This window comes from Gossypium arboreum, chromosome 1 (genome assembly GCF_025698485.1).
Source record: "Gossypium arboreum isolate Shixiya-1 chromosome 1, ASM2569848v2, whole genome shotgun sequence".
Lineage (NCBI taxonomy): Eukaryota > Viridiplantae > Streptophyta > Magnoliopsida > Malvales > Malvaceae > Gossypium > Gossypium arboreum.
In genome coordinates, this window is record NC_069070.1 from 120,048,680 (window position 1) to 120,074,570 (window position 25,891).

Here is a 25,891-nt window from a genome sequence, read left to right on the forward strand (position 1 = left end):
TCAAGCTCAAAATAAACACATGATTAATATATAAAAACACGTCATTTTAGAGTATTATCAGTTTTACTTCCATAGAGAGACACAATGGCATTCCAAATTTGAGCACTTGTATCCAAGCCAATAAGATGAGGTAAAACAGATTGACTCACCGAGGATAAAAGCTAAGAAGCAATGGCACCATCTTGCTGTTCAAACCGAGTGAACTCAACATTTTCTTGAGACATACCATCCTCTCCTGTAACTACTTGAGATGGTGGAACAGTATTGAGATTAAGAAACCATTGAAGCTTGTAAGTTTTAACAGCTAAGAGAACCTGCTGCCACCATAAAAGATAGTTGGAATCATCAAGGAGGACACTGATTTATTTGGTGGAGAAGAACTGACTGTCAACAACACCATCAGCAAGACCGGACGTCGTCATGGGATTTACAGACTGGACTGTAGACAGACTCGACGAGAGACTCATGAATCAACTACCACCCTAGATGAACTTGAACAACTGATACCATGTTGAACTATCCTTATGATACTAGAGTTATAGTAAAGAGAACGATAGAGAAATTCAAGATATTTCATTCATAGCACTAATACATGCATTTATAGAGTGGCTGTATAGTCTTAACAAACTAACTGCTAGTTAACTGCTACTAACAACTAACTAACTTTCTTTCAACTACTCTAACAGGTAAAATCAGAAGCAAGAACAATATGGAGGAAGAAGAGGTCACTCCATGGGATTGCCAAAAGGGTAATGTTGGTCACATTTGACCTCATTGTTATAAGCTCTTTAATGATTTGAGATGAGAGTAAAATACAGATGTTGCATGCAAATTTGCCACAAGACAAACAACAAGCAGACTTCACAAGAAAATGTGGATGAAAAAAGTTTAACCTTGCGTCAGTTATAAAGATCAATAAAGGATTATATTGAAAGTATAGAAACTGTTATGAATACGTTGAAATTATTAATTAAGTATAATCAATGTAATTAAATTTGATTAAAGGAAAAGGAGATAGAGGGAGATCATAGTGAAAGATAATAATCGTTTAATATATTGTCAAATAAAAACATCTGCCCATGTGTAAAAAAAAGTTTTACATGTAATCTTCAACTTCAAGCGGAGTTGATTTTTGCAAACTCAAGAGAGTTTTTGCCATCATGTGCGTTTCCAAAAAAACTATTCATGTAATCTGAAAATATAAATTCTTTGTAACGAGCTATTCCATCTTTCTTCACAACTTGAGGCAATGGTGCAATCTTTTGTGTTGACTGTGGACAGGTAAATATTGGTATTGACACTCGAGATTTTGTACTTGTGGTACGTACTCTATGCTCTGCACTTTTATACTTACCATTACTCCATATCTGAAGAAATTTAAAAAAAGAAATTAAGTATTAGACTAGCATGTACAAATTTATTAAAATTTTCCATAAATATGAATGAAACCTTAAAATAAAATATTGATTCGAACCTGTAACATATCACCGACATTGATGACCAGGGCACCGGGAATAGGAGGAATTTCTACCCACGCACCCTTCTTTTCCATGTCTACGTCTTCGGGAACTTTTACATACAAACCACCTATCCCATCTTGTAATAAGATTGTAAGGGTACCCATATCAGAATGACGGCCTACACCGACTGTAAGTTCAGGATTAGGACACGTTGGATAAAAGTTCATATTAACCATCTTCTTTCCAATGAATGCATCAATCTTGGAGTCATCTAGCTCCACTCCTAGATTTCCCAGCAAAGCTTCAAGCAATTTCCTCACCATCTCATGTGATGTCTTCAAATATTGAAGAGCAACGTCCCTACAAAGAGAATATTGATATTTACATCAAGTTCTGTTAATCAGGCTTCAAAATGCCAAGGAAAAAAAAAGAAAGAAAAGAAAGCGCAGGACATATATAGTTCATTACCTGCACTCTACAGGCCACTGTTGAAGAGCTTCATCATCATTGGTGTAAGCCATGCTAATATAGTCTTTCCATTCGAATGCTTTCTCCTTCTCAGGTACAAAACTCGTCCCATACTTCACTAATGGGGATGGACTCACCTCTTTTCGATAAACAGCCTTTCTCTCTGGAGGCAATGCGAAGAAGTTATGTGCGGTTTGCTTAAGAGACTCAAGTAGTTCTACCGGAACTCCATGGTTGATTACTTGGAAGAATCCAAGAGTCTCAGCAGCTCTAACAATTTGGTTGGCCACTTCGTCATGCTGGGGGCCATCGAGCTTCGACAAATCGATCGGTGGTATCTTACATACGCCTGCATTTTTCTTATTAATTCGCTCTGTGGGAGGTTGAATGTATGGCTGGGGAACCTTTGATATGCCAGAATCCACCATTCCTTTTATGCCATTTCCATCTCGTACAACAAAGTTAAAAAGGGAGGTCGCATTATCAAAACTTGGAGCCATTTGGTGAAAAATGTAAGTAACCTATTACGGTACTTCCTTTGAATGTGCAGAGGGTTTGATTGAAATGAAAGTGTGTGGTGGCATCAACCAAAGGCAAGGAGGCTATTTATAGTGCATGGATGAATGATTATAAGTAATAAAATATTAATTTTCTGTTGACGTTTGTGATGCTAATGGTTTGAAATTTTCAACAAGACCAGATATTGGGCGTTTAATTATGACAATTTTTACCTTTGAAGAAATCAAGCAATTTGTGAATTCAAAAGAAGCAGGCAAAAATCTAGAATGGGTTCTTCCAATTCTGACAAAAAAGTTAGCAAATATCAAAATATTTTTTTAATACAATTCCTATTATTGTCCACAACTCCAGAAAATAATAATATATTGAACGTGTTTAAATTCTTATCATCTTTATTAATAACGACAACAATTATATTGATTCAAAACATTAATTATTCAACTAAAACTCAGTTCACAAAATACCAATTATATCAAAAAATATTCACAAAATGCCAAAACATTAATTATTGATAACAAAGTATTCTTTCAAGTTTCAACAATATTGATATAATACATTTAATTTCTCTATCATATAATACTTCATAACTTAATATTCTTAAATTTGAACTTAGATGATATTTATAAATATTTTAGAATATCAACTCAAGATATTTATTAATTTATAAATAAATATTATGTACAATTTTATTTAATTGTTCTAGTGATTTATATTTGTTAGATTATTCATTCTTTAATATTTAACATATGTTGCTTATCATCATTTGATCATCCTTGTTGATTGAGTTGTTCATCATCATCATATGAATCAGTATCATTAATATTATCAAGACCTCCTTCTTCCATGTATTATTCGAAGTATGGATTATTCCAAATTCACTTATGAATGAAGTTATGAAGTATTGCGCAACGTACTAATACAATCTAACCTTGTTTTTTTAATATTATACTAAGGTGATGTTGTTAATATGTGAAATATTTTTTTAGAACAACAAATATCCTCTCAACCACATATCAATAGCCTTGAATGTCTCAAAATAAAGAGTCCGTAAATCGTTTTTTATGCTCATGTCCGGCTATATTCTCTCAAATGGTATCATACCCATGATGCAAATAGCCTATAGTTTTGATTATAAAAATTATATAAACTTAATTTAGAGAAAGACTTATTCTAAGTTATAACTTTTTATAATAGGTAAATTAAGTAAAAAGTAATATAAATTTATAATATATAACCTTTATAAAAAATATTTTATAAAGTGTCCAATTACTTTTATAACTTTTCTTATAAATAATATGATTTTTAATCATAATTTTAAAAAATATTTTTATAAATAAGTTATGATAAAAAATTATAAAACTTTTTTATGAATAAGTATTTTTTTATAACCTATAACATGCATACATAAATAAGTTATTTTCATACTTCTTGATAATAAATTTTTATAAATGAATATAATATAATAATTTATAATAAACATTATAACTTTATAAAATACACATAAATTATTTTTATAATATAATTTTTAGGATTTATAATATAAGAAAATTTTGGCCAAAACTATCCTAAACACTCTAACGTATTCTCTCCCTCCCACCCTTAAGAATTAGAAATTGGGGTGCTTCAACTACACCCAATTTAATGAGATCTATTAATTACAATGATTACTCAAATATTATTAAATTACAAGCAATTACACCTAAATCCTTGAGTGGTTTTCTAAACACGATCTTATTAATTTTGATTATATGATATAAATATATATATATATATATATTAGTTGAATTATTCCACAAAATCTTAGATGATTGAATTAAAATTTAAAATATGAAGCAATATAACTTTAAAGACAAGAATGATGTAAATTATAAATTTGGAGAAGTCATGCGTTGAATACATAAATAATGCCAACCGGTCTTTTCTTGGAAAGCGAAAATAGAACCAAGTTTCCAAAGAGGAAAATCTCAGTAATATTATAAATAATATACAAGAAGTGCATATTGACAATAACTCATCCATGCAAAGTCTCAACAAACAATGTCTTTTGGAATTTTGTTGAATGATATCCTCTTACATCGTTTTCATCTTGAAATTTTTGTACTACATTTAAAATGTCAATTCAAACCTCTTAAGATTTTGTGGATTAATTCAAACTAAATATTTATATGTATGGAGGCTTACAAATGAACTAAATATTGAACAGATATATATATATATAGCAATTATTTAATGTTTTTGTAACCTTCGGAGTGGTCTTATTCAGCAACAGCGGCTGCCGTTGGCGTCAAAACCATGCATTATAAATAGCACCCGTTTCCCTTTGGTCCATCCACCACACAATTTCATTCAATCACACCCTCTGCACATACAAAAGAAATACTTACATTTTACACCCAAATGGCTCCTAGTTTCGATAATGAAACCTCGCTTTTTAACTTTGTCGTCCGTGATGGAAATGGCGTCAAAGGAATTGTGGACTTGGGTATATCAAAGGTGCCCCAGGCTTACATTCAACCACCCGCCGAGCAAATTAATAAAAAAAATGCGAGCAAATGTGAGATACCACCTATCGATTTGTCGAAGCTCGATGGCCCTGACCATGATGAAGAGGTCAACCAAATTGTTAGAGCTGCTGAGACTCTTGGATTTTTCCAAGTTGTCAACCATGGAGTACCAACAGAACTACTCGACTCCCTTAAGCAGACTGCACATAACTTCTTTGGATTGCCTCCAGAGAGAAAGGCTGTTTATCGAAGAGAGGTGAGTCCATCCCCATTAGTGAAGTATGGAACGAGTTTTGTACCTGAGAAGGAGAAAGCATTGGAATGGAAAGACTATATTAGCATGGCTTACACCAATGATGATGAAGCTCTTCAACAGTGGCCTGTAGAGTGCAGGTAATGAACTATATATGTCCTGCGCTTTCTTTTCTTTCTTTTTTTTTTCCTTGGCATTTTGAAGCCTGATTAACAGAACTTGATGTAAATATCAATATTCTCTTTGTAGGGACGTTGCTCTTCAATATTTGAAGACATCACATGAGATGGTGAGGAAATTGCTCGAAGCTTTGCTGGGAAATCTAGGAGCGGAGCTAGATGACTCCAAGATTGATGCATTCATTGGAAAAAAGATGGTTAATATGAACTTTTATCCAACATGTCCTAATCCTGAGCTCACAATCGGTGTAGGACGCCATTCCGATATGGGTACTCTTACAATCTTATTACAAGACGGAATTGGCGGTTTGTTTGTAAAAGTCCCGCAAGATGTAAACATGGAAAAGAAGGGAGAGTGGGTAGAAATCCCTCCTATTCCTGGTGCTTTAGTCATCAATATTGGTGATATGTTACAGGTTTATATCGATACTTATTTTGGGACTTCTTTTAATTTCAAGAAATCATATTAAGATATAAGACTTTTAGTGAATAGAAGACTCTAGTCTAATGCCTAATTTGTTTTTGTACAGATTTGGAGTAATGGAAGGTACAAAAGTGCAGAGCATAGAGTTCGCACCACAAGTACAAAATCAAGAGTGTCAATACCAATATTTACAAGCCCGCAACCAACTCAAAAGATTGCACCACTACCCCAAGTGGTGGAGAAAGATGGAGTAGCTCGTTATAAAGAATTTTTGTTTTCAGATTACATGAATAACTTCTTTGGGAATGCACATGACGGCAAAAAATCTCTTGAGTTTGCAAAAACCAACTCTGCTTGAAGTGGAAGACTTGTGCCAACTTACTCTTTCAACTACTGGGGTTTTTAGGACATCTATTATAAATTATTGGCTTTAGGACAAATGCTCTCATGTGATAACAAAGTAAAAGATTATGATGTTTCCATTTATTCTTTCTACATTCTTTTTGAATAAAAAATAACTTATGTCTACAATTCCTAAAATTGGTTATTTGATTATCCATTTTAAATATACATCAATAGTTCCAAAACTCAAGATGGCTTAAGCTATTATTTGATTCATAAAAAGTACATAGGATATATTTTATTTCTTAAAACTAATTATGCTCTATGGTTCTCAAACTTAGCCAAAAATCCATAGTTTTCTAACAGATTTATCCAATGCATATGGTTTATAACAGAGTTGTTGAAAACGTGTTACGAAGACAAGGCCAATTCCTGGAAAACCATCCCTCGATGCTCGAAGTTCCTGAATTCATCAAAGCTAGCACAAGCTGGACTTAGCACAATGGCATCACCTGTTTCAATGTCAATGTGTGAATAAAATGAATGTTGTTATCATTTCCAACATCCCCATCTAACGGACTAGGGCTGCACCTGAAAGTCGATGTTGGCTGCTAGAACTAGAAGCAAAATATGACTACATGACTAAACAAACATATCAAACCGAAAATCTTTGAAGAGAACAAACCATGTTTTGCCACCTTCCTAGCTTGCTCGACTGCATCCTTCAAGTTTGTAGCTTGAATACAAGGAATGTCGAGACCGTTACCGGACAACTCCTGATGAATCATGGCTCCTGAAGCCCCGAACTTTGGGCATTCATGCAAAAGCCAGTTTAGAAACAAGGCATAAAAATATAAGAGGAGAGAACACAGGAAGTAAGAACTTTGAATAGGAAACTTGCATGTGTCAAGAAGAAGCATCTCACGTACAGTTATTACACATCTATGGCCCGTTAGTGGCTCGATCAATTCTTCAAAACCATTTGACACTTGTCCGACTAAGATCTGAAAAAAAAAACAATAAAAATCAATCTACCTATGTTTAACATGGTTATAGTACACGAGCAAATGCCTATAATGGGTCCAGAGAGAATTAAGGAACAATAAAAGTAAAGGGGAAACCATGTTTAGGATGGTAAGCAAAGTCAAAGTTCAGCCATGTACAGAGCTCGGATTCAACTTTAATGATACAGAAAAAGGAAGCAAACACCACAGTGAAGGCACCAAAGCAGTTATGAATAAAATTATATTAAGAGGAAATGATGAATACCGAACCTTAGCAAGGCCTCCAAGTAGAATCACTGATTTTTGTCCCTTCAGACCCATAAGCCCTGCATACGTAGCTTCAACATTTGTTGCCTTGCTGTCATCAACCCATGTAACCCCATGAATATCCTTGTGTACTACATGATGAATGCCAAGAATCAGAAAATAATAGTCTTGCTTAAAGCTCAGGTACCAAGGAAACAATCGGAGTTCAACTCATAAAGAATTCGCAGTTTAAACACTCAAAAACTCAATATAAAAATTGGAATTAACTTCATATATTAAGAGGCTGGAGAGCCGGTAAGCAAACCAAATAATAATAATAATAAAAGACCTTCATAAAATACTGCATCTACAAGTAAATCATATGCCATTCAACTTCTTAGATGGCAATTGTTTTCTTACACTAGACACATCTTATACTTTAATATGAACACCAAATTACTGGTCAGCTTAATGCCATTTTAGCAGTTGCTTGTGATAATAGAAGCTTTTTCTGTTTATTATTCTCAATACAAGAGTATTAAGATATTAAACTTTGCGTGGCAGAAAAGTTACAACCACCATATTCTTCCATCAAGCCAGTAGATTGATGAGGGATTTTACAAGTATAATAGGACTAGAAGAGTAGTCGAACCACCAAAATTTCTAAAAAGTCAATCAAGGTCAACTGTAAGAACGGTAGAGGTCCAAGGTTAAAAAGGTTTCTATCAAGACTAGGTCTAGCCACATCATGATTGTTCCAAGACGGGTGTGGCTGCTGTTACAGCAAACCACGAGTTCGGGCTCAACCTAGGAAAATCCTTGACCAAGGAAAATAAAATCCCTATAATCTCTAGCTTATTATAGATGAAAATTCCACACATCAATTAGTAATCCAAATATGTCCAAGTATTACAATGTATTGGCACTTACCAACTTGCATTCGATGAGGCGGTGGCCTCAGTTTCTCAATTGTTGAATTGATGTCTTCAATATGTACGCCGACATCCAGTCCAGCCACAGACAATGCGGCCACTGCAGCATTATAATAGTTGTGCTTCCCCATGGCTCTCATGCTACCAAGTTGCAATTGTGACTCAATTCCTATGTCAGGAACTTTGAAGGTGGCAATTTTTGCCTCCGTATCAATCTTTTCCAAGCAAGCAATTGCCAGCAATATTAAATTCAAATGAATCACAACGAATAATAAAAACAATACTTTTCATACCAATTTTTAAACCATGAGTGAATCTAAGTAAACGACTGTGATTCTTAGCAAATAAAGTTTGTCCAACAACTGCAAGTACAGTAGTATTTCTTACTTCCAAACCAGGGAAAGCTCCTATCCAAGCAGGATTAAATTTGTTCCAATATTTCTTAACTGCTTCATCCAAGTGCTGGTTCCCTAGAAGGAATTATTTGATTGGCTGTTAAAAAGAAAGGGTAACTACGATCTCCATATGATAGAGTAAGCTTTAGACGTATCAAGGACTTACAAGTCCAACACTTAAGCCTTTGGAGAATAAGTGTTATTTACTTATTTTATATGGGAGCAAAAAGGAACATACCAAATGAAAGAAGTCCCAGCTTGGCGTTGGTCATGTGAGAAAATAGACGACACTTGTGCTCTGCATAATCAAGCATTGTCTTGTGCCTTTCTAAATGATCAGGGGTAAGATTTAGTACCACAGAAACCTACAAAGAATTTTTATATCACCAGATTAAAGTCAAAAAAATTAAATTAAAGCACTTCAGCAGTTTTGTCAAGAAATCTCCCAAGTCTACTCACCGAAGGACGGAAGTACACACAGGGAATTGCCATTTGATAGCTGCTGACTTCCACTACTGCAACCTGGAAAATGTTGACATGTATATTACAAGCAAACAAAACAGAAAAAGGAAAGAGAGAAAAGATCAATTAGACTCACCTTAAGCTTACATTCTTGTGTGGGCGATGTCACATGCTGAATTGCAGCCTCAGAGAGTGAAGTTCCAAGGTTTCCCCCCACAAATGTATCAATACCAAAATGATTAAGCATCTGCCATCAAATGATCAGGGTAAAAATAAAACACGGGAAGACTGTAGGTAAGCTCATATCACAAGATGTGATGGCTAGAAAGGACAGGTATATAAAGCTGCCCCATTGACTATAACTTTTATGTTGTTGATAGTGACATGGCTATCAGTTTAAATGATGTCTCTTCCCCATATGAACAAGATGGAGGAGTAAGTCGCAGGTTCAATTGCTCTTTGCTCCATGAATTAATTCTTTTATACAATAAGGAAATGGTAATGAGATAACCTTGTTCCACAACAACTGACTATGACATGGATAACACGACTTCCGTACATAAAAGAGCTAAGCAGGTGTTGATTAAAGAAAATAAATGTTAGAGGCAGTGTTCTACTAATGCTAAACAGAGCCCATTTCAGCATGCATGTTCATTTCAGCTTCTAATTTGTCTCACTGGTCTTCTATAGCAACATGTCTTAGACATTGAGGAACATGATGAGACCTATTATCTCAAGAATACAGAACAAGTGTAATGCGTTACTACGATACAAATATATATAAAATCAACTAGAATAGTAGAGAAACCTGTCCAGCAAAAGTAACAGTAGTGGATTTCCCATTGGTCCCTGTCACTGCCAAAATTTTGACACTTTTTGGGAGCGCTTCTGCTGCAAAATCCAATTCGGACATGACCTGTTTTCCCTGCTAATAGCCAGAAAAGGTTATCACAAGTTATCAAACATAAAAATAGCAGGAAGATGGGAACTAACAAATCATTGAATATTTGTAGGAACAAAGGTGCCAAAATGCAGAAGTTTATTGTATCTTCATTTGCTTAAGGTTATTTATGGAAATGAATCATAAATGAACGTATGACAGCATCAGAGAAGTAGAATACATAAATGACATGATTATTTAACCCCATCTTATAATTCATAAAATTTCAGGCCTGCCAACTCTTATTTCTCAAGAAAATAGATGCTGAAATTAAGACACGAACTTACCGACTGTAACAAATATGAAAGGCCATATTTTTCTAGGGGAACTCCAGGAGAAACAACCACCACATCTGCATCGTTAAGCAGATTCCAATCAAAGTTTCCAAGGACCGTTTTGAACCCAGTAGAGTTCAATACCATAAAAGAAGGATCATGCTGTAACCAAGAGCAAGTTAAGCATTAAAATGGGGTACAAGGAACCAGTTTAAGTGACCAAAACAAATTTATGAACATGAAGGGATAAACAATAATATACCTCTAGCGAACTCAAACTCTCATCCTGATCAATACCTACAACCGAAGCACCTCGTGCAAGAGCAAGCCTTGCAGCAGCTTTTCCAGATATTCCCAAGCCAACTACCTGCAATTCAACTGTTATATGAACCATTGTTGTATTTAACAAATTCCTTCAAAAACTCATTGTCTAACAATATGACAAAGACACAATAAAATGACTGAAACAACTTAACCAACAATAAATTAAACTATTGTTAGTTGAGAGGGACTAAAGTTGTTATTATTCCATTTCCCTTTTTCTTCCTTCATCAATTCATATCTAAAGTGCACCATCAGGATTGCTCATTTAAGCTCATTATGAACTTTGGGTTTTTGCCTTCAACCACTGAAATCTTATAGTGTGATTAAGAGCTTAGTGAAAGAAGAGAGTATTTGGAGATAAAATGAACAATGTAATACAAAGAAGGGGGGGTGGGAGTGCTTACTGCAACAGTTCGGCCTTTGAGGTCCTGTCTGGGAGAGCAAGCTCGAATGGTTCTGAAACAAGTGATTTTGGGAGAGGGAGGGGATTTGAGAGGCAGGGTTTTGTTTCCATAGTTGAGAGGTAGGAGCTCCATGGTTTTTCTGCAGACAAAATTTGTCTGTTTAGGCCTCTGGGTTTTCACTTATTTTATGCTTCTTGTTTTTAATTTGTTGTACTGCATTTGATTTTCCATAATGGGTCATTGAAAAACCAAAAAAAAAAAAAAAAGACAACAGAGATTAAATGAGCTACCTAAAAACCAATTTACTGTGATTGACAGGGACAAATTTTAGGACAAGGAGACCAAAGTCCAGTGACTACCAGGGCAGCAGGGAAGGGGGCATGGCAAAAAAGGGTAAAATTTCCTAGTTGGTCACCCAAGATTTCATTTTGAGTAACCAAAATGAAAACTTTGAAATTTGGTCATCCAGTTTTTAAGATGCTTACATTTTAGTCACCCAAGCGTGAAATCACTAATGGATGTTAACTCTATATGCCGCATCATGTTTACACTTTTACTTTAGGCACTCAACTCTTAAGTTACTTTCCTTTTGGTCACTCAATAAATATTTTTTAAAGTATTGATTGGGTAAAAAATCAATGATTAAAGTGAAAAAATAATAGTAATTAAAATAATATACAAAAATTACCCACTTGTTTATCCCAAAATTCTAAATTTAGATTTTAAAATATAAAATTTTAAATATTAAAATTTAAAATTATAGTAACAAATTGATTGATATTATTAATGAATAAAATTTTTCAACAATTTATTTAAATTATTTTGATGTTTGAATTTTTTTAAAAATAACCAATGAAAATTTGTCATTAATATATAGTTTTACTGAAATCTTATTATTATTATTATTATTTGATTTTGAATCTTCCGCTAAAAATAAAAGAAAATCATTATAATTAATTATTTTTATCTTCCATTCCAAACAAAACTTAATACTTTTTTCATTACTTCTTTACCCAAACAAAGAACAAACAATTAATTTAATTTTTTTTTGAAAATCAGTGACAAGGCTTAGATTAAAAAAAATAGAAAAGCCCAAACAATGTTATTTGGGCTAGTGTCCATCGAGAGAAACATACAAACAGGCAGCCCATACTAACTATAGGACAACCCTATGTACTAAAAGACAAAAATGAAGGAAAAAATAGGAAACTTCAAACAAATAACAATGAAATTAAAAAAACCAATAAACCTAATTAATGCCCCATCACATCAGACAGCCTGGCCAGCATCTATTCCCATCGTCGTTTCATGTCAAAAGCCTCACCAGTTCCAAAGATAGCTTTTCACCAGATTTACCAAATCCAACTATGATGACTCCTCTTTTCACTGTTTCAAAAGATCAGTCCGGATGCTCCCTCCATCTTCCTTCCAGATCAGTTTCACTATGATTTCTCCTTTCTCGAACCAGGTAATCCCCTTCCCTCCTCTGTAATGCATCTTTCGCTATATTGTGGCACTACAAGAAAACATAGTTTTAGCGGCGCTTTTAGTGGCGTTTGAATAGAAAACGCCACTAAAAATTGAATAAATCGAGTATTAGTGGCGTTTTACAAAAAACACCGCTAAAGATTGAGAACTAGCGGCGTTGTTTATTGTGAGCTTCAGTGGCAATAGCGGCGCTTTATAAAAAACGCCGCTATAGGTTTTAGTATTAGCGGCGTTTTTCAGAAAGCACCGTTATAGGTCGACCTATAGCAGTGTTTGCATAAAAACGCCGCTAAAAGATAATGGCAACAACAGCGCTTCTTCAAAAACGCCGCTATAGATTTGAGATTTAGTGGCGCTTTTAGAAAAACGCCATAATAGATTTAAGTTTTAGCGGCGCTTATTGGAAAAACGCCGCTATAGATCTAAACTATTTTAAGATTTATAGATTATGGGTTTAAGGGTTGGTTTAGGGCTCATGGTTTATGTTTTATGATTCAGGGTTTTAGAGATTATAGTTAAGGGTTTAAGGTTTAGAATAATTAGTATTTTTAATTTTATATTAAATAATCTATTCTATAGTTGTAAAAGAGATAATATTAAATTTAATATATTAAAATTATAACAAATTATTTATTGAATAATAAATAAAAAAAGTAGCAAATTGATATGGATATGTAACTATCTATTTTGGATAGGACCAAATTATAACGAATTTTTATTTTGATTTCGATTTAATTTTGATCATATCTGAAACTGGCTTTATAAAAATATAAATTAACTACACCATTTTCTAAACCCTAACCCACTAAACCCTTAAATTACCAAACTTTTAAACCCTAAGTCTCAAACCATAAACCCTTAAAACTCTAAATACTGCCCTAACCATAAATCCTAAACCATTAACCCTGACTCCTAACCCTTAACCCCTAACCCATAACTATATATAGACCTTAAATTTGAAACCCTAAACTATAAACCCTAAATTAATGACACGTAGAAAAATTAAAAATAAAAACATATAAAATATATGTTAAAAATGAAAAAAATTATATAGTATATATTATTTAAAATAATTTTAAAGCTTTTGGGTATATATATGACTGATTGTTTGTCAATTTATATATTAAATAAATTATTATATAATCGTAAAAGAGATGATATTAATTTCAAAATATTTAATTAATTATCATTATTATAGTTTAAGGTTTATGCATGGTTTAGGGTATATATGGTTTAGAGTTTATGGTTTGTTGATTATGACGAGTTAATATTTTAATTAAGGTTTATGAATTATGTATGCGGTCTAGGGAATATTATGGGTTTAGGGGTTTATGGTTTATAGGATAATATTATTTTAAGATTTATGGATTATTGATTGTGGATTTAGGGATTATGGTTTATGGTTTATGGTTCAAGGGCTAAAGGTTTATGGATTTGGAGTTTATAGTTTAGGGGTTAAGATTTAAAGGTTAATAGTTAAGGGGTTAAGAGGATATGGTTTAGGGGTTAAAGGTTAATAGTTAAGGGGTTAAGAGGATATGGTTTAAGGTTGAGGGGTTTAGGGGTTAAGGGGACATGGTTCAGGGTTTAGTGTTTAAATTTTAAGGATAAAGGGTTAATGGTTTAGGGTTTAATTAGGGTTTAGGGGTTAAGGCTAGGGGACATGGGTTAAGGGTTAGGATAATTAGGGTTAAAAAAATTAATTAAAATTTGAAATACTATTATTTAAAATAATTAATTTTAAAGTTTTTTGGGTATATGACTGATTTTTTAATTTATATATCTTAAATAATTTCAAATTTTAATGATTTCAAAATTTCAATAATTTTCTAGATTTCAAATTTTATGTAGCTCCTTTAAATATTAGTTAAATTTAAAAAAATATTTATTTAAATGAAAAATTAAAATACTATTATTTTAAATAAAATTAAAGTTTTTGGCTATATAACTTATTTTTTAATTTATATTGCTTTTTATTTATATATTAAATAATTTAATTTTTTAAAGGAATTGGCGACGTTTTCCATAAACGCCGCAAAAGGTATGGAAAAACGCCGCAAAAAAAAATCATGTTTTAAAACTAAACGGCACCGTTTTATGGGATTTTTTAGTGGCGTTTGTGCAAAGCGCCGCAATAGATTCGCTTTAGCGGCGCTAGTTTATAAACGCCGCTAAAGATGATTTTGTTTATATTAAAACGTCATCATTTTATTAGTTTATTAGTGGCGTTTTGATAAAACGCCACAATAGCATACCCTTTTAGAAGCGCTACGGTGAAAACGCCGCAAATGTCAAATTGTTTTAGTCAAACCATCGTCGTTTTGCTGCCTTATTTTTTACCCAGACAATAACAATAAACATTTTCCCCGTTCTCCCTTCATTTCCCCCCTTTTCCTTAGTCCCAAATCCCTAAAGTACTTATCGTGTCGTCTTCCCCATTTCTCTTGCAAGAAGGTATATTTTTTTCTTTCACACTTTCTGATTTTCAGCTGGCATTTCCGTTCTGTCACTGCATCTCAAGGATCTGGATATTTAGGGTTAATTTTTGTTTTTGTTTTAAAAAAATTAATATTCCATATGAAAGATGGTGTGTGTATATATATATGTTTCTTTTTTCTTTTCTTTTTTTGCGTTTGTTTAATTTATTATATATATTTTCTCCATTTTTCAATAGCTGCGAATTCTAATGTAATAAGAGTCTGTTTGGATTTTTTTTTATGGGTATTACTTACAGTTAACCATTTGCATTCTCAAAGTATTAAACGTGAAAACCAAAGGTAAAAGGAAAATTAATATGAATAACTTGATGTGTACATATAAAGTATAGACATGAATTTATTATCTGGAGAAATCTAATTATTTTATTCATTTTGTTTGGGTTTATGGATTGATGTTTTCCATTGTTTTAGGATGACCCTGTTCTTAATTTGTTTTATTCTTGTTTGTTTGTTTTTTTTTAAATCAGGGACTAGATTGCGAGTATCGGCATAGTGAAGTTGCCAGGCTCAACCCGAGGGACTGCTGGTATTGGTTGGCTGGGAATTGTATTAATCCGACTTGTGGTTTTCGGCATCCTGTGAGCTCGTTTTCTATTTTGAAAAGTTCATACCGATTATTGGAGTGATATATTGTGAACGAATCAGATCTTTTTACATGTTCTGGAAATTTTACAGTTGGATCTATCATGAATTGTAGCTTTAGAACAAAATATTGCATGGACACAACTCGAAAGGCCATCATAATAGGATTGTAATATTTGGATCGGTTACTTGATATGTTGCCTGGATATCGCACTTGCATTTATGGCGTATCTATGTTTGTTGCAGCTTCCTCTATGTTGCCTCGGTTTCACCCGTACATTTAAAATGTTTTGATCGTTTATTCATTTTAAGGAAAATAGAAAATGCTTAAAAGACTTTGGTGGGTCATTTATTGCCGCCGTGCTGTGAATTTACTAGAATTATGGAGTTCCATGATTTTATTATCTGACGTCTGTTTTTGATTCCCATCATGTTTGGCTATCTAGGAACATTAAATGCAGAGCATTAGAAGCAATTATATGTTAAAAAGGGTAAAGTATAAATGCCTTCGCAACTAGTACTGGTGTATTTGGCATCTAACGTCTATCTTAAACGACCCATTTAATGCATGTGCCTTTTGAGTGATTGTAATGGAACTTCTTTCCCCTATATAATATGTCCTTTTCGAATGAGCTATTAATTGATATTCTTGGCTTTTTCTAGTTATTGCTTGGCAACTCGATGTGGTCATACGAACTAAATTCTTTGATTTTAGCCTGCTCAGTTGCTTCAATAATGTTATCTTTGATTTTCTTCTGTTCATGTTGCTGTAGTGTAACATTATTTTCTTCTACCCTTAAGCATTTTTATTTGTTCTGTTATTATTCTGTTTCTTTTGGTTAATTTGGATGGTTGAAGCTTGAACCTTTAACTTATCCTGTACTTGTGCTCCTAGAGGACTTTCATACATTTTTTCCTTAAAAAGATTGGGCTCTTTGCTTAGAAATAAAAAAACCTGCCTTTTCATCGTATAATTGGCATCTTTGTTTTATTTGGTTTCTCTTATGATCTTATGTTTTGCCATCAAATTTATGTTTGGGCTTGTTTCTCTCATCACTGTGACTTATCTTAAGTAGATTTGTATGTCCCATAATCTTTGATGTTGATTTGGAATCACAAGGTTCTTGATGTTTTCTCTGGCCTTTGCGTCTGACTGTTGGTATCAGGAAAAACATTTTCATTAGTTTAGTTGAGCAAGCTTTCAGTAAGAGATAAGGTCAATAATCGTAGGAAACATGACTAAAACGTTAGCTGCTTGACTAATATGCATTTAGTGAGAATAGAAAATAGCTGCAAATTTGGAGTAAAGCAATCTCTATGTGGGCTAAAGTGCTGATTCAACCTGAATTTTATGAATGAAAATTTTTATATGCATATTACAATTCTTCATTCATAATATTTACATCAGTTCTAGGTACTATCGAGTACGTGTTTCATTGCATACTTTTTTTGCTTATTTATATGCATTTTTACTTTCAATTACTTAACAAATACTATTTTTCTGACTGTAGCCTCTGTTTCCTGGTGAGAGTGGAGTAGACCAGCTTGTTGAAATTATTAAGGTACGTTTTAGTTCAAAATTCGCATAAATAATAGTTTTGTCATGATGATTTTGAAAAAAATCATTTTACTTAGATATATGATTTGGTATGAAGTAATGATAAGTATGGTTTATAATTAGCTCATCTTGGTAAGATTGTTAATTGGTATGATATGCATTTGTGGTTGTTATAATTCGGCTCAAGTGAATTAAGTATGGTTGTTAGATGTGTTTTGGGTATGGTTTATTATTGAATTACATTTTGACTGTAATTTGTTTATTTATTAGTTTGGGAAATGGCAGTGATGAGTTGTTATATTTGGTTGATGATTATATATATATATATATATTATTGTATGTTCGGCTATGATATTTGACTATTTATGTTTGGTTTACGATGGCAAGAATGAATATGTTTTAACTGTTATATTAAAGTCTTATTAAATGACCGAATATATATAAATTGATTTACTTGTGTATATGAAATTTCAGCATGATTTATAGCATATGAAATTGACATGTTTTGATTTGGCTAAATGTTAAACATGACTTTTATTTTCAGTCAAATTTGAAAAATAGTCTTTCAGTTAAACTCTGTTTACTTGTTTCAATCAAACACTGATTAGTTTAAATTATTTTACTATTATTTGACTTATGAATTTAGCCTATAAATAGGCTCTTTTACAACCTTAGAAAACATACCCATTAGAGATTAGAACTCATAACATATTTAGAGAATTTTGTGTTTACGTTTTGTGGGTTCTTTGTTTTCGGGGTTTAGTTTTATCTCCATATTTTGTACTCTTCGTTCTTTTGCCATTATAGTAAAATTATCTTTACCCGTGGTTTTTTATCCTCTTTGGAGGGGTTTTTCCATGTTAAATTTGTGTGTTCAATTTCTCAATTTATTCTGCTATTTTCTTGTTCGTTGCTTAATCGGGTTGAAATCCTAACAAGTGGTATCAGAGCTAGTTTAATTTTCATAGATCAGCCCATTTAGAGATGGCAACAACAAGGTTTGAAATTGAGAAGTTCGATGGTGAGACAAATTTCAATCTGTGGCAAGTTCGAATGATGGCAATTCTAGTTCAATCAGGCTTGAAAAAGGTTGTTATCGGAAAAAAGCCTGAGAATCTAAATAAAACAGAATGGGAAGAGCTTGATGAAAAGGCTTTATCTGCAATCCAGTTGTGCCTCACGAATACGGTATTGCAGGAGGTATTGATGGATAAGACCTCATCTGCCTTGTGGAAAAGGTTAGAAACTCTTTATGCGACTAAGTCTCTAGCTAACCGTTTAGTGTTGAAACGTCTATTTACGTTTCGCATGAACGAAGGTGAGCTTCTTAGAGATTACATCAGTCAATTCATTACTCTTTTAAGTGATTCAAAGAATGTTGAGGCTCATATTGACGATGAAGATCAGGCTATGCTATTATTGTGCTCTTTACCCCCTTCATACAAGTCTTTTAGGGAGACCCTGATTTATGGCAGAGACAAACTCTCGTTCGAAGATATGAAGGGTCATTTGTTGAGTAGAGACAAATAGACAAGACAGATAAAAGGTCATTTAGATAGCAAGACAGATAGACAAGCTTCTATTTTGGTAGCATCAAAGAAACGAGATAAAAGGTGTCGCTATTGTAAAAAGTTAGGTCACGTCAAAGTAGATTGTTATAAACTGCGAAATAAAAAAAGCTGCTGAGAGTAACGAGGAAGATGTAGCTGGTGCTAATTTGGCCGATGAAAATGAGGATGATTTCTTGTTAGTGTCAACAAGTGATAACACCAAGCTCACATCCGAGTGAATCCTAGATTCAGGATATTCTTTCCACATGTGTCCCAATAGAGAATGGTTCTCCACATACAGTTCAATTGAAGGTGGAGTTGTGCGCATGGGAAATGATTCATCTAGTAAGGTAATTGGTATTGGTACTGTTAAAATTAAGATGCACGATGGGACGATTAGGACACTCTCAGATGTCAGATATGTACCTGATTTACGAAAGAATCTCATCTCCTTAAGTATTTTAGACTTGAAAGGATGCAAAATCAACATCAAGTCGAGCGGTATTAAAGTATCTCATGGAGCTCTCGTTTTGTTAAAAGGTAAAAGAACCGATAGTCTTTATATTCTGGAAGGTTATACAGTGACCGGTGAAATCGGACGTCCCTCGTCTGTTACGGAGTTGAAGTCAACTTGTTTGGAGCGGAGGCAACTTGGTCATAGGAGGGAAAAAGGTATGACTGTTGCGTTAAAGAGAGGTTCTCTTTTAGATGCAAGTTTTGAAAAGTTAGGGCACTGTGTTCGTGAAAATCAGATCTTGGTTAGTTTTGATTTGGCAGTGTACAAGTCGAAGGCTAGAAGTCTTCCAGTTTTTAAGCACAAATTCGACTCAGTTAATTCCTTGCATAGTTCAAGATAGGCTCGTGGCGGGCTTTGCTAAAGATGGCGTTGTGAAAATATGAGTCAAGGTGGAGATTTGTTAAATATGACTCCTATTTTCAGTCAAATTTGAAAAATAGTCTTTCAGTTAAACTCTGTTTACTTGTTTCAATCAAACACTGATTAGTTTAGATTATTTTACTATTATTTGACTTATGAATTTAGCCTATAAATAGGCTCTTTTAGAACATTAGAAAACATAACCATTAGAGATTAGAACTCATAACACATTTAGAGAATTTTGTGTTTACGTTTTGTAGGTTCTTTGTTTTCGGGGTTTAGTTTTATCTTCATATTTTGTACTCTTCGTTCTTTTGCCATTATAGTAAAATTATCTTTGCCCGTGGTTTTTTATCCTTTTTGGAGGGGTTTTTCCACGTTAAATTTGTGTGTTTAATTTCTCAATTTATTCTGCTATTTTCTTATTCGTTGCTTAATCGGGTCGAAATCTTAACACTAAATGACATGAAAAATAATTAATGTTAGTCAAGTGAGCAATGTATGAATTGGTTATGTTGCAAGTGAAATTCGGTTATTTAGATATGCTTGTATGTGTTTGTACAATTTTGCTTACTTAACTATGATGTATAGTTCAACTTATGGGATAGAAAAACAAGCACACCATTTATTTCATAACATTAATCAAATGTATGAATTGCAGCCCTTTAAATGTATGAATTGCAGCCCTTTAAATAAACTTGAACAAGACCTGATTCTTGTAGCTTATCTATTATTTGAAGTATGAATAAGTATGAATAAGTTTTTATATTTGGTTCAACTTAATTATTATTTGATTCAACTTAAGTATGAATAAGTATGAATTAATTTTATTACCATGTAGCTTGCTTGTCCATTAAAATTACAACAATAGCTGACCTTCTCTCCAACCTTATTTTAAATATTTTAAAGATTCAAAGTATATAGGCTGGAAACCTAACGGGTTGCCTTATATCGAGTTGTAAGATATAATGGATCCTCCCTAGGTGTAACAACGCCACGTACGATGAATCTTAAAAAATTACTATTGAATATTTATTACCATGTAGCTTGCTTGTCCATTAAAATTACAACAATAGTGACCTTCTCTCTAACTTTATTTTAAATATTTTAAAGATTCAAAGTATATAGGTGGAAACTGACGGGTTGTCTTATATCGAATATAAGATATAATGGATCCTCCTAGGTGTAACAACGCCACGCATCGATGAATCTTAAAAATTACTATTGAATATTTATTACCATGTAGCTTGCTTGTCCATTAAAATTACAACAATAGTGACCTTCTCTCCAACCTTATTTTAAATATTTTAAAGATTCAAAGTATATAGGTTTGAAACTGACGGGTTGCCTTATATCGATATGTAAGATATAATGGATCCTCCTAGGTGAAACAACGCCACGTATGATGAATCTTAAAAATTACTATATTCAAATTACTATTTTTTATATTAATAATGTTTGATTTTAATATTTAATAATTTTAAATGTCTTTAAAAGTTATAACTAATTTTATCAAAATAGTATTAATATTGATCATTACTTAAATAAATTACATAACTTACATAACTCATATAACTTACATAATTTACATAACAACTTACATAACTCACATAACTTACATAATTTACATAACTCACATAACGTACATAACAACTTACATAGCTTAACTAATACATGTAGTGTAATCTAATAATTTCCTTAAAAGCATATAGTTTAAAGTTCAAATTTCATAACTTACATAATCTACATAACTTACATAAAACATAAAAATATATCATATCAAGACTTACATAATAAACAACTTACCTATGTAATTTATTGTCAACTTTAGAATTCAAGAACTACGAAATGGATAGGAGTTGGATGAAATTGTCAAGGGTAAGCAACGCCTATTGAAATGGAGTACAAACTTTTCTGAATTTTGCATTTCAAAATGCAAGCCAAGAGAATATGATTCTTTGCCTATGTAAGAAGTGTGGCAACATCAATTGGCATACTCGTGAAGTTGTCTACGAACATCTAATTGTTGATGGCTTTATTCGGGGGTATAAAAAATAGATTTTCCATGGAGAGTGTACATTTAGTGGAACTTCTTCAACGATTAATCTGACTTATCCTAATACTGATTACCATCAGTATGTTAGACAAGATGACATGGAAGGTATGTTGCGAGATGCATTTAATATGCACAATCATGGTCAGCAATCGTTTCCACCTGACTTTATTGCATCCGATGATTGTAATATTGGTGAAAATGTTTTTGACGAAACGGGAACAACTGCACCTTATAAGGAGCTAAATGAAGAAGCGACAAAGTTCTACAATTTACTTAATGAAATGAACGAAGAACTTTATGAGGGATCAAAATATTCGAAATTGTCCTTCTGTATTCGTTTATTTCACTTAAAATGTTTGGGAGGGAGGACTGGAAATTCTTTTACAATGCTGCTAGAGTTTCTGAGAGATGTTTCCTTTTGCAAAAATCCCCCAATCTTGTCAAGATATGAAGAGACTAATAAAAGATTTGGGCCTTGAGTACGATAAAATTCATAGTTTCCCAAATGATTGCATGTTGTACTGGGGTGATCAGAAGAACCAACAGTGTTGTAATGTTTGCAGCAAGTCTCGTTGGATGAATGGGAATACAGAAGATGTGAATGCGGATGAAGGTGGGGCACAGTTAAGAAAGAAGCCAGTTAAGGTTTTGCGATACTTTCCCCTAATACCAAGACTTCAAAAGCTTTTCATGTCGTCAAAGACGGCCGAATCGATGAGGTGGCATAATGATCAACGGACCGATGATGGATTATTAAGACATCCTGTGGATTATTTAGCTTGGAAATCATTTGACATGAAATTTTCAAGCTTTGCAAGCGATCCTCGAAATGTGAGGTTTGGGTTAGCAGCTGGCGGCTTTAATCCATTTAAAATCATGAGTACTTCGTACAGTACTTGGCCTGTGGTGCTTGTTCCTTACAATTTGCCTCCATGGATTTGCATGAAGCAATCTTTGTTTATTTTATCAATGATTATTCCTGGAGAGAAAGGTCCCGGAAATGATATTGACATCTATTTGCAGCCACTTATTGAAGAGTTAAAACAACTATGGTCGGGTGTTGAGACATATGATGTATTAAGAAAAGAGAATTTTTATTACGTACAGCTTTATTGTGGACAATTAATGATTTCCAGGCTTATGCTAATTTATAGGGTTGGAGTACTAAAGGACGTTATGCTTGTCCTTGTTGTGCTGCGCAAACTTGTTCGAAGTGGTTGTACAATGGAAAGAAGTTCTCTTACATAGGCCATCGTCGGTGGTTAGATGGAAATCATAAATTTAGATTTCAGAGGACTCTATTTGACGGTACTGAAGAGTACGGAGGAGCTCCTTAGCAGACTGTTGGATCTGAAATCTTGTTTATGTTAAAAGATATCAACTTCAGTTATGGGAAAATGAATCAACCACCTAACACGCAATCAAAGAGAAGATCGAGGGATGAATCCGATGATGAATCTGACGAAGAGGATGATCCTAATGAGGCAGATTTGTGGAAAAAAAGAAGTATTTTTTTTTTGAGTTGCCTTATTGGAAGCATAATATTTTACGCCACAATCTTGATGTCATGCATATTGAGAAGAATGTTTGCGAGAACATAATTGGGACAATTTTGAATGTCGATGGAAAATCAAAAGACAATCTTCAAAGTCGACTTGATTTAGTTGACATGAGAATTCGGCGTGATCTTCATCCTCAAGTACTTCCGAATGGGAAATATCGGTTGCCACCTTCTATTTTTTCAATGTCAAAGGAAGAGAAAGAGGTGTTTTGTGTGGTGTTGAAGGATATAAAGGTCCCAGATGCGTATGCGTCAAATATATCTCGATGTGTGAGTCTTAAAGATCGAAGATTATATTCATTAAAATCACATGATTACCATATCTTGATGCAAGATTTACTCCCAGTTGCTTTACGGTGCTGCATGTCAAAAAATGTGACGTCCTGTATAATTGAACTATCCAATAAAATGAAAGCTATTTGTGGCAAAGTTTTGGATGTTGAATAACTTAAGAAAGTACAGGATCGAGCTGCTTTGAATTTATACAATTTGGAGAAGATCGTTCCACCTTCTTTCTTCACTATTATGGTGCACTTGGTAATCCATCTCCCTCACAAAGCAATACTTGGTGGACCGGTTTTTTATCGATGGATGTATCCAATAGAAAGGTGCTAATTTATTTGTCAAGTATTTATTTATTCGCGTCTATACATTTAGTTACAACTTTTGATAAATATTGTATATCGTGTTTAGGTTCCTAAGCAAATTGAAATCTTATTGTCACAATAAGCGTTATCCAGAAGGATCAATTGCTGAAGGCTACTTGGCAGAGGAGTGCATGACATTCTCTTCTAGATATTTAGAAGATGTTGAAACAGGATTGAATAGACCAAATAGAAATGCTGGGCTCAATGATCATAACTTGGCCGAAACTTATTTATTCCAAAGTTATGGAGAGCCAATCAGCAAAGTTGAAATTGCAGAATTGGATGATATATCGTGGATACAAGTACATCGATATGTACTTTTTCACCATGATTTAGTTGAACCGTTACGCAAGTAAGTTCTAAAATTTCCTCACATATTCGTCGTTTTGATTTGTTTATCTTCTAACCAATTACACTTATTTTTAACATAGTGTGTACAAACAAATTTTGAGATCTCGTACACGCTCTCGAAGATTGAAACATTGAGAGATTAATAAGTTATTCACAGAATCTTTTCATGAATGGTTAAGTCAAACGGTATGTAACTAAAGTTAATAAGTTACATATAATCCTGAAATTTAGTTAATTATTCAATTTACTTTCAATTCAATAGGTTTGGAGTGGAAAAGACGTCAATGACGAAGTTAAATGGCTTTCCCAAGGTCTAAACAGAATAATAAAAAGATATAGTGCCTTCCTCATCAATGGATACAGATTTCATACAAAGTATCGTGGGAGAATGAGGAGAACTCAAAATTGTGGAGTTGTTAATTCTTCAATTACAAGTTACGCTAATGCTAGGGACAGTAATCCGGTTGAGGTTAATGTGAAGTATTACGGACTTCTTACCGACATTATTGAATTGGGTTACTATGGCAGATGAAAAGTTGTCTTATTTCGGTGTGATTGGGCTGATGTTAATACTGCTCGAGGAATTAAAGAAGATCAATTTGGTTTTACAATGTTGAATTTCTCTCGCTTGATTCACACTGGACAACAATTTATAGACGAGCCATATGTGTTTTCCTCTCAAGTGAAACAAGTTTTTTATTCGAAAGATCCAACTGATGAGGGTTGGTATGTTGTACTCCGGAACACCCCTAGAGACTTGTTTGACATGGGTAATGGAAGTAGGGATGACATCGTCGAAAGATCAAAAACATTACCTTTTCCAGAACAAAACTTAGATGAAAATATCCCTAATACTAATGCACAACATCAATGGGTTCGACATGATGTGGATGAAGATATTTACGAATAATGATGTAGTAAGATTTTACAATTTTTTAATTATATGTAAATAATTTTAATCTTTGTCATGTTATATAATTTAACTATTTTATATGTACTACTATTGTTGTAATTTGTTACTAAAACTTTAACTATTTTATGTGTATTGCAGGAAAAATGCGTAGGAGAAGATTACGAGATTTAAGTATTGTCCAGAATACTCCAAATTCGGAAGAAGGAAATAGTGAACAGCAGACCATTGTTGGATCTTCGAATGTGCCGGAGACAGTTGATGAGCCTGAAGAATTTCAAAGTAATGTTATGTTCATTTTACATGTGTTGACTTTTATTATTGAATTATTTGTCAATTTTAATATAATAATAGTATATCATTTTTCAAATTGAAAGTGGTGGGACGCGAGAGTTCGAGGACGTCTGTTGCTTAGAGATTTATCGACTTAGATCCTGTCGAGCGTGTTAAAGTAAGTAGAAATACTCATGGTCACTGTTGGATCTGAAGCTCGACTTTTAACAGCTATTTGGGCATTTTAGCACGAAATGCAAATATGTTGCCCATCAACTACTGAATCATGGCATCACATGCTTGATAGCAACAAAATCGTGCTCTCGCTAATATTAAGGTAACAAAATGTGAATGTAATTTATAATACTTTGATTTAAGTTTCATTTATATTTACATTCTAAACTTATGT

General features: G+C 33.3%; 3 protein-coding genes and 1 long non-coding RNA gene across 5 annotated transcripts; 2 read left to right on the top strand and 2 right to left on the bottom strand.

Annotated features, from left to right (window-relative positions):
* Nucleotides 1-1,042: 1,042 nt before the first annotated feature.
* LOC108480497 (scopoletin 8-hydroxylase-like) lies at nt 1,043-2,502 on the bottom strand. Its single transcript, XM_017783516.2, has 3 exons — nt 1,929-2,502; nt 1,475-1,820; nt 1,043-1,367 (listed from the first exon to the last, which is right to left on the bottom strand). The coding sequence occupies exons 1-3, from the start codon at nt 2,426-2,428 to the stop codon at nt 1,116-1,118; spliced, it is 1,098 nt and encodes a 365-aa protein (XP_017639005.1). The 5' UTR covers nt 2,429-2,502; the 3' UTR covers nt 1,043-1,115.
* A 2,342-nt stretch (nt 2,503-4,844) lies between these two features.
* LOC108480496 (scopoletin 8-hydroxylase-like) lies at nt 4,845-6,331 on the top strand. Its single transcript, XM_017783515.2, has 3 exons — nt 4,845-5,344; nt 5,454-5,799; nt 5,914-6,331. The coding sequence occupies exons 1-3, from the start codon at nt 4,845-4,847 to the stop codon at nt 6,163-6,165; spliced, it is 1,098 nt and encodes a 365-aa protein (XP_017639004.1). The 3' UTR covers nt 6,166-6,331.
* Nucleotides 6,332-6,413: 82 nt separating this feature from the next.
* LOC108480493 (uncharacterized) lies at nt 6,414-11,538 on the bottom strand. Of its 2 annotated transcripts, XM_053031366.1 has the most exons (14): nt 11,422-11,526; nt 11,132-11,270; nt 10,666-10,770; nt 10,416-10,565; nt 9,997-10,113; nt 9,325-9,435; nt 9,186-9,248; nt 8,965-9,091; nt 8,719-8,801; nt 8,330-8,546; nt 7,424-7,551; nt 7,079-7,153; nt 6,835-6,955; nt 6,414-6,661 (listed from the first exon to the last, which is right to left on the bottom strand). In XM_053031366.1, the coding sequence occupies exons 2-14, from the start codon at nt 11,261-11,263 to the stop codon at nt 6,561-6,563; spliced, it is 1,530 nt and encodes a 509-aa protein (XP_052887326.1). In that variant the 5' UTR covers nt 11,264-11,270; nt 11,422-11,526; the 3' UTR covers nt 6,414-6,560. The 2 variants fall into 2 exon arrangements, with proteins under 2 accessions (XP_052887326.1, XP_017639001.1); XM_017783512.2 differs by having other exon boundaries at nt 11,132-11,538.
* A 3,382-nt stretch (nt 11,539-14,920) lies between these two features.
* Nucleotides 14,921-25,485, top strand: LOC108480499 (uncharacterized). The gene is made up of 4 exons (XR_001870630.2): nt 14,921-15,073; nt 15,585-15,695; nt 17,211-17,261; nt 25,351-25,485. It is a non-coding gene; the product is annotated as an uncharacterized LOC108480499 (long non-coding RNA).
* The last annotated feature ends 406 nt before the right edge of the window (nt 25,486-25,891 follow it).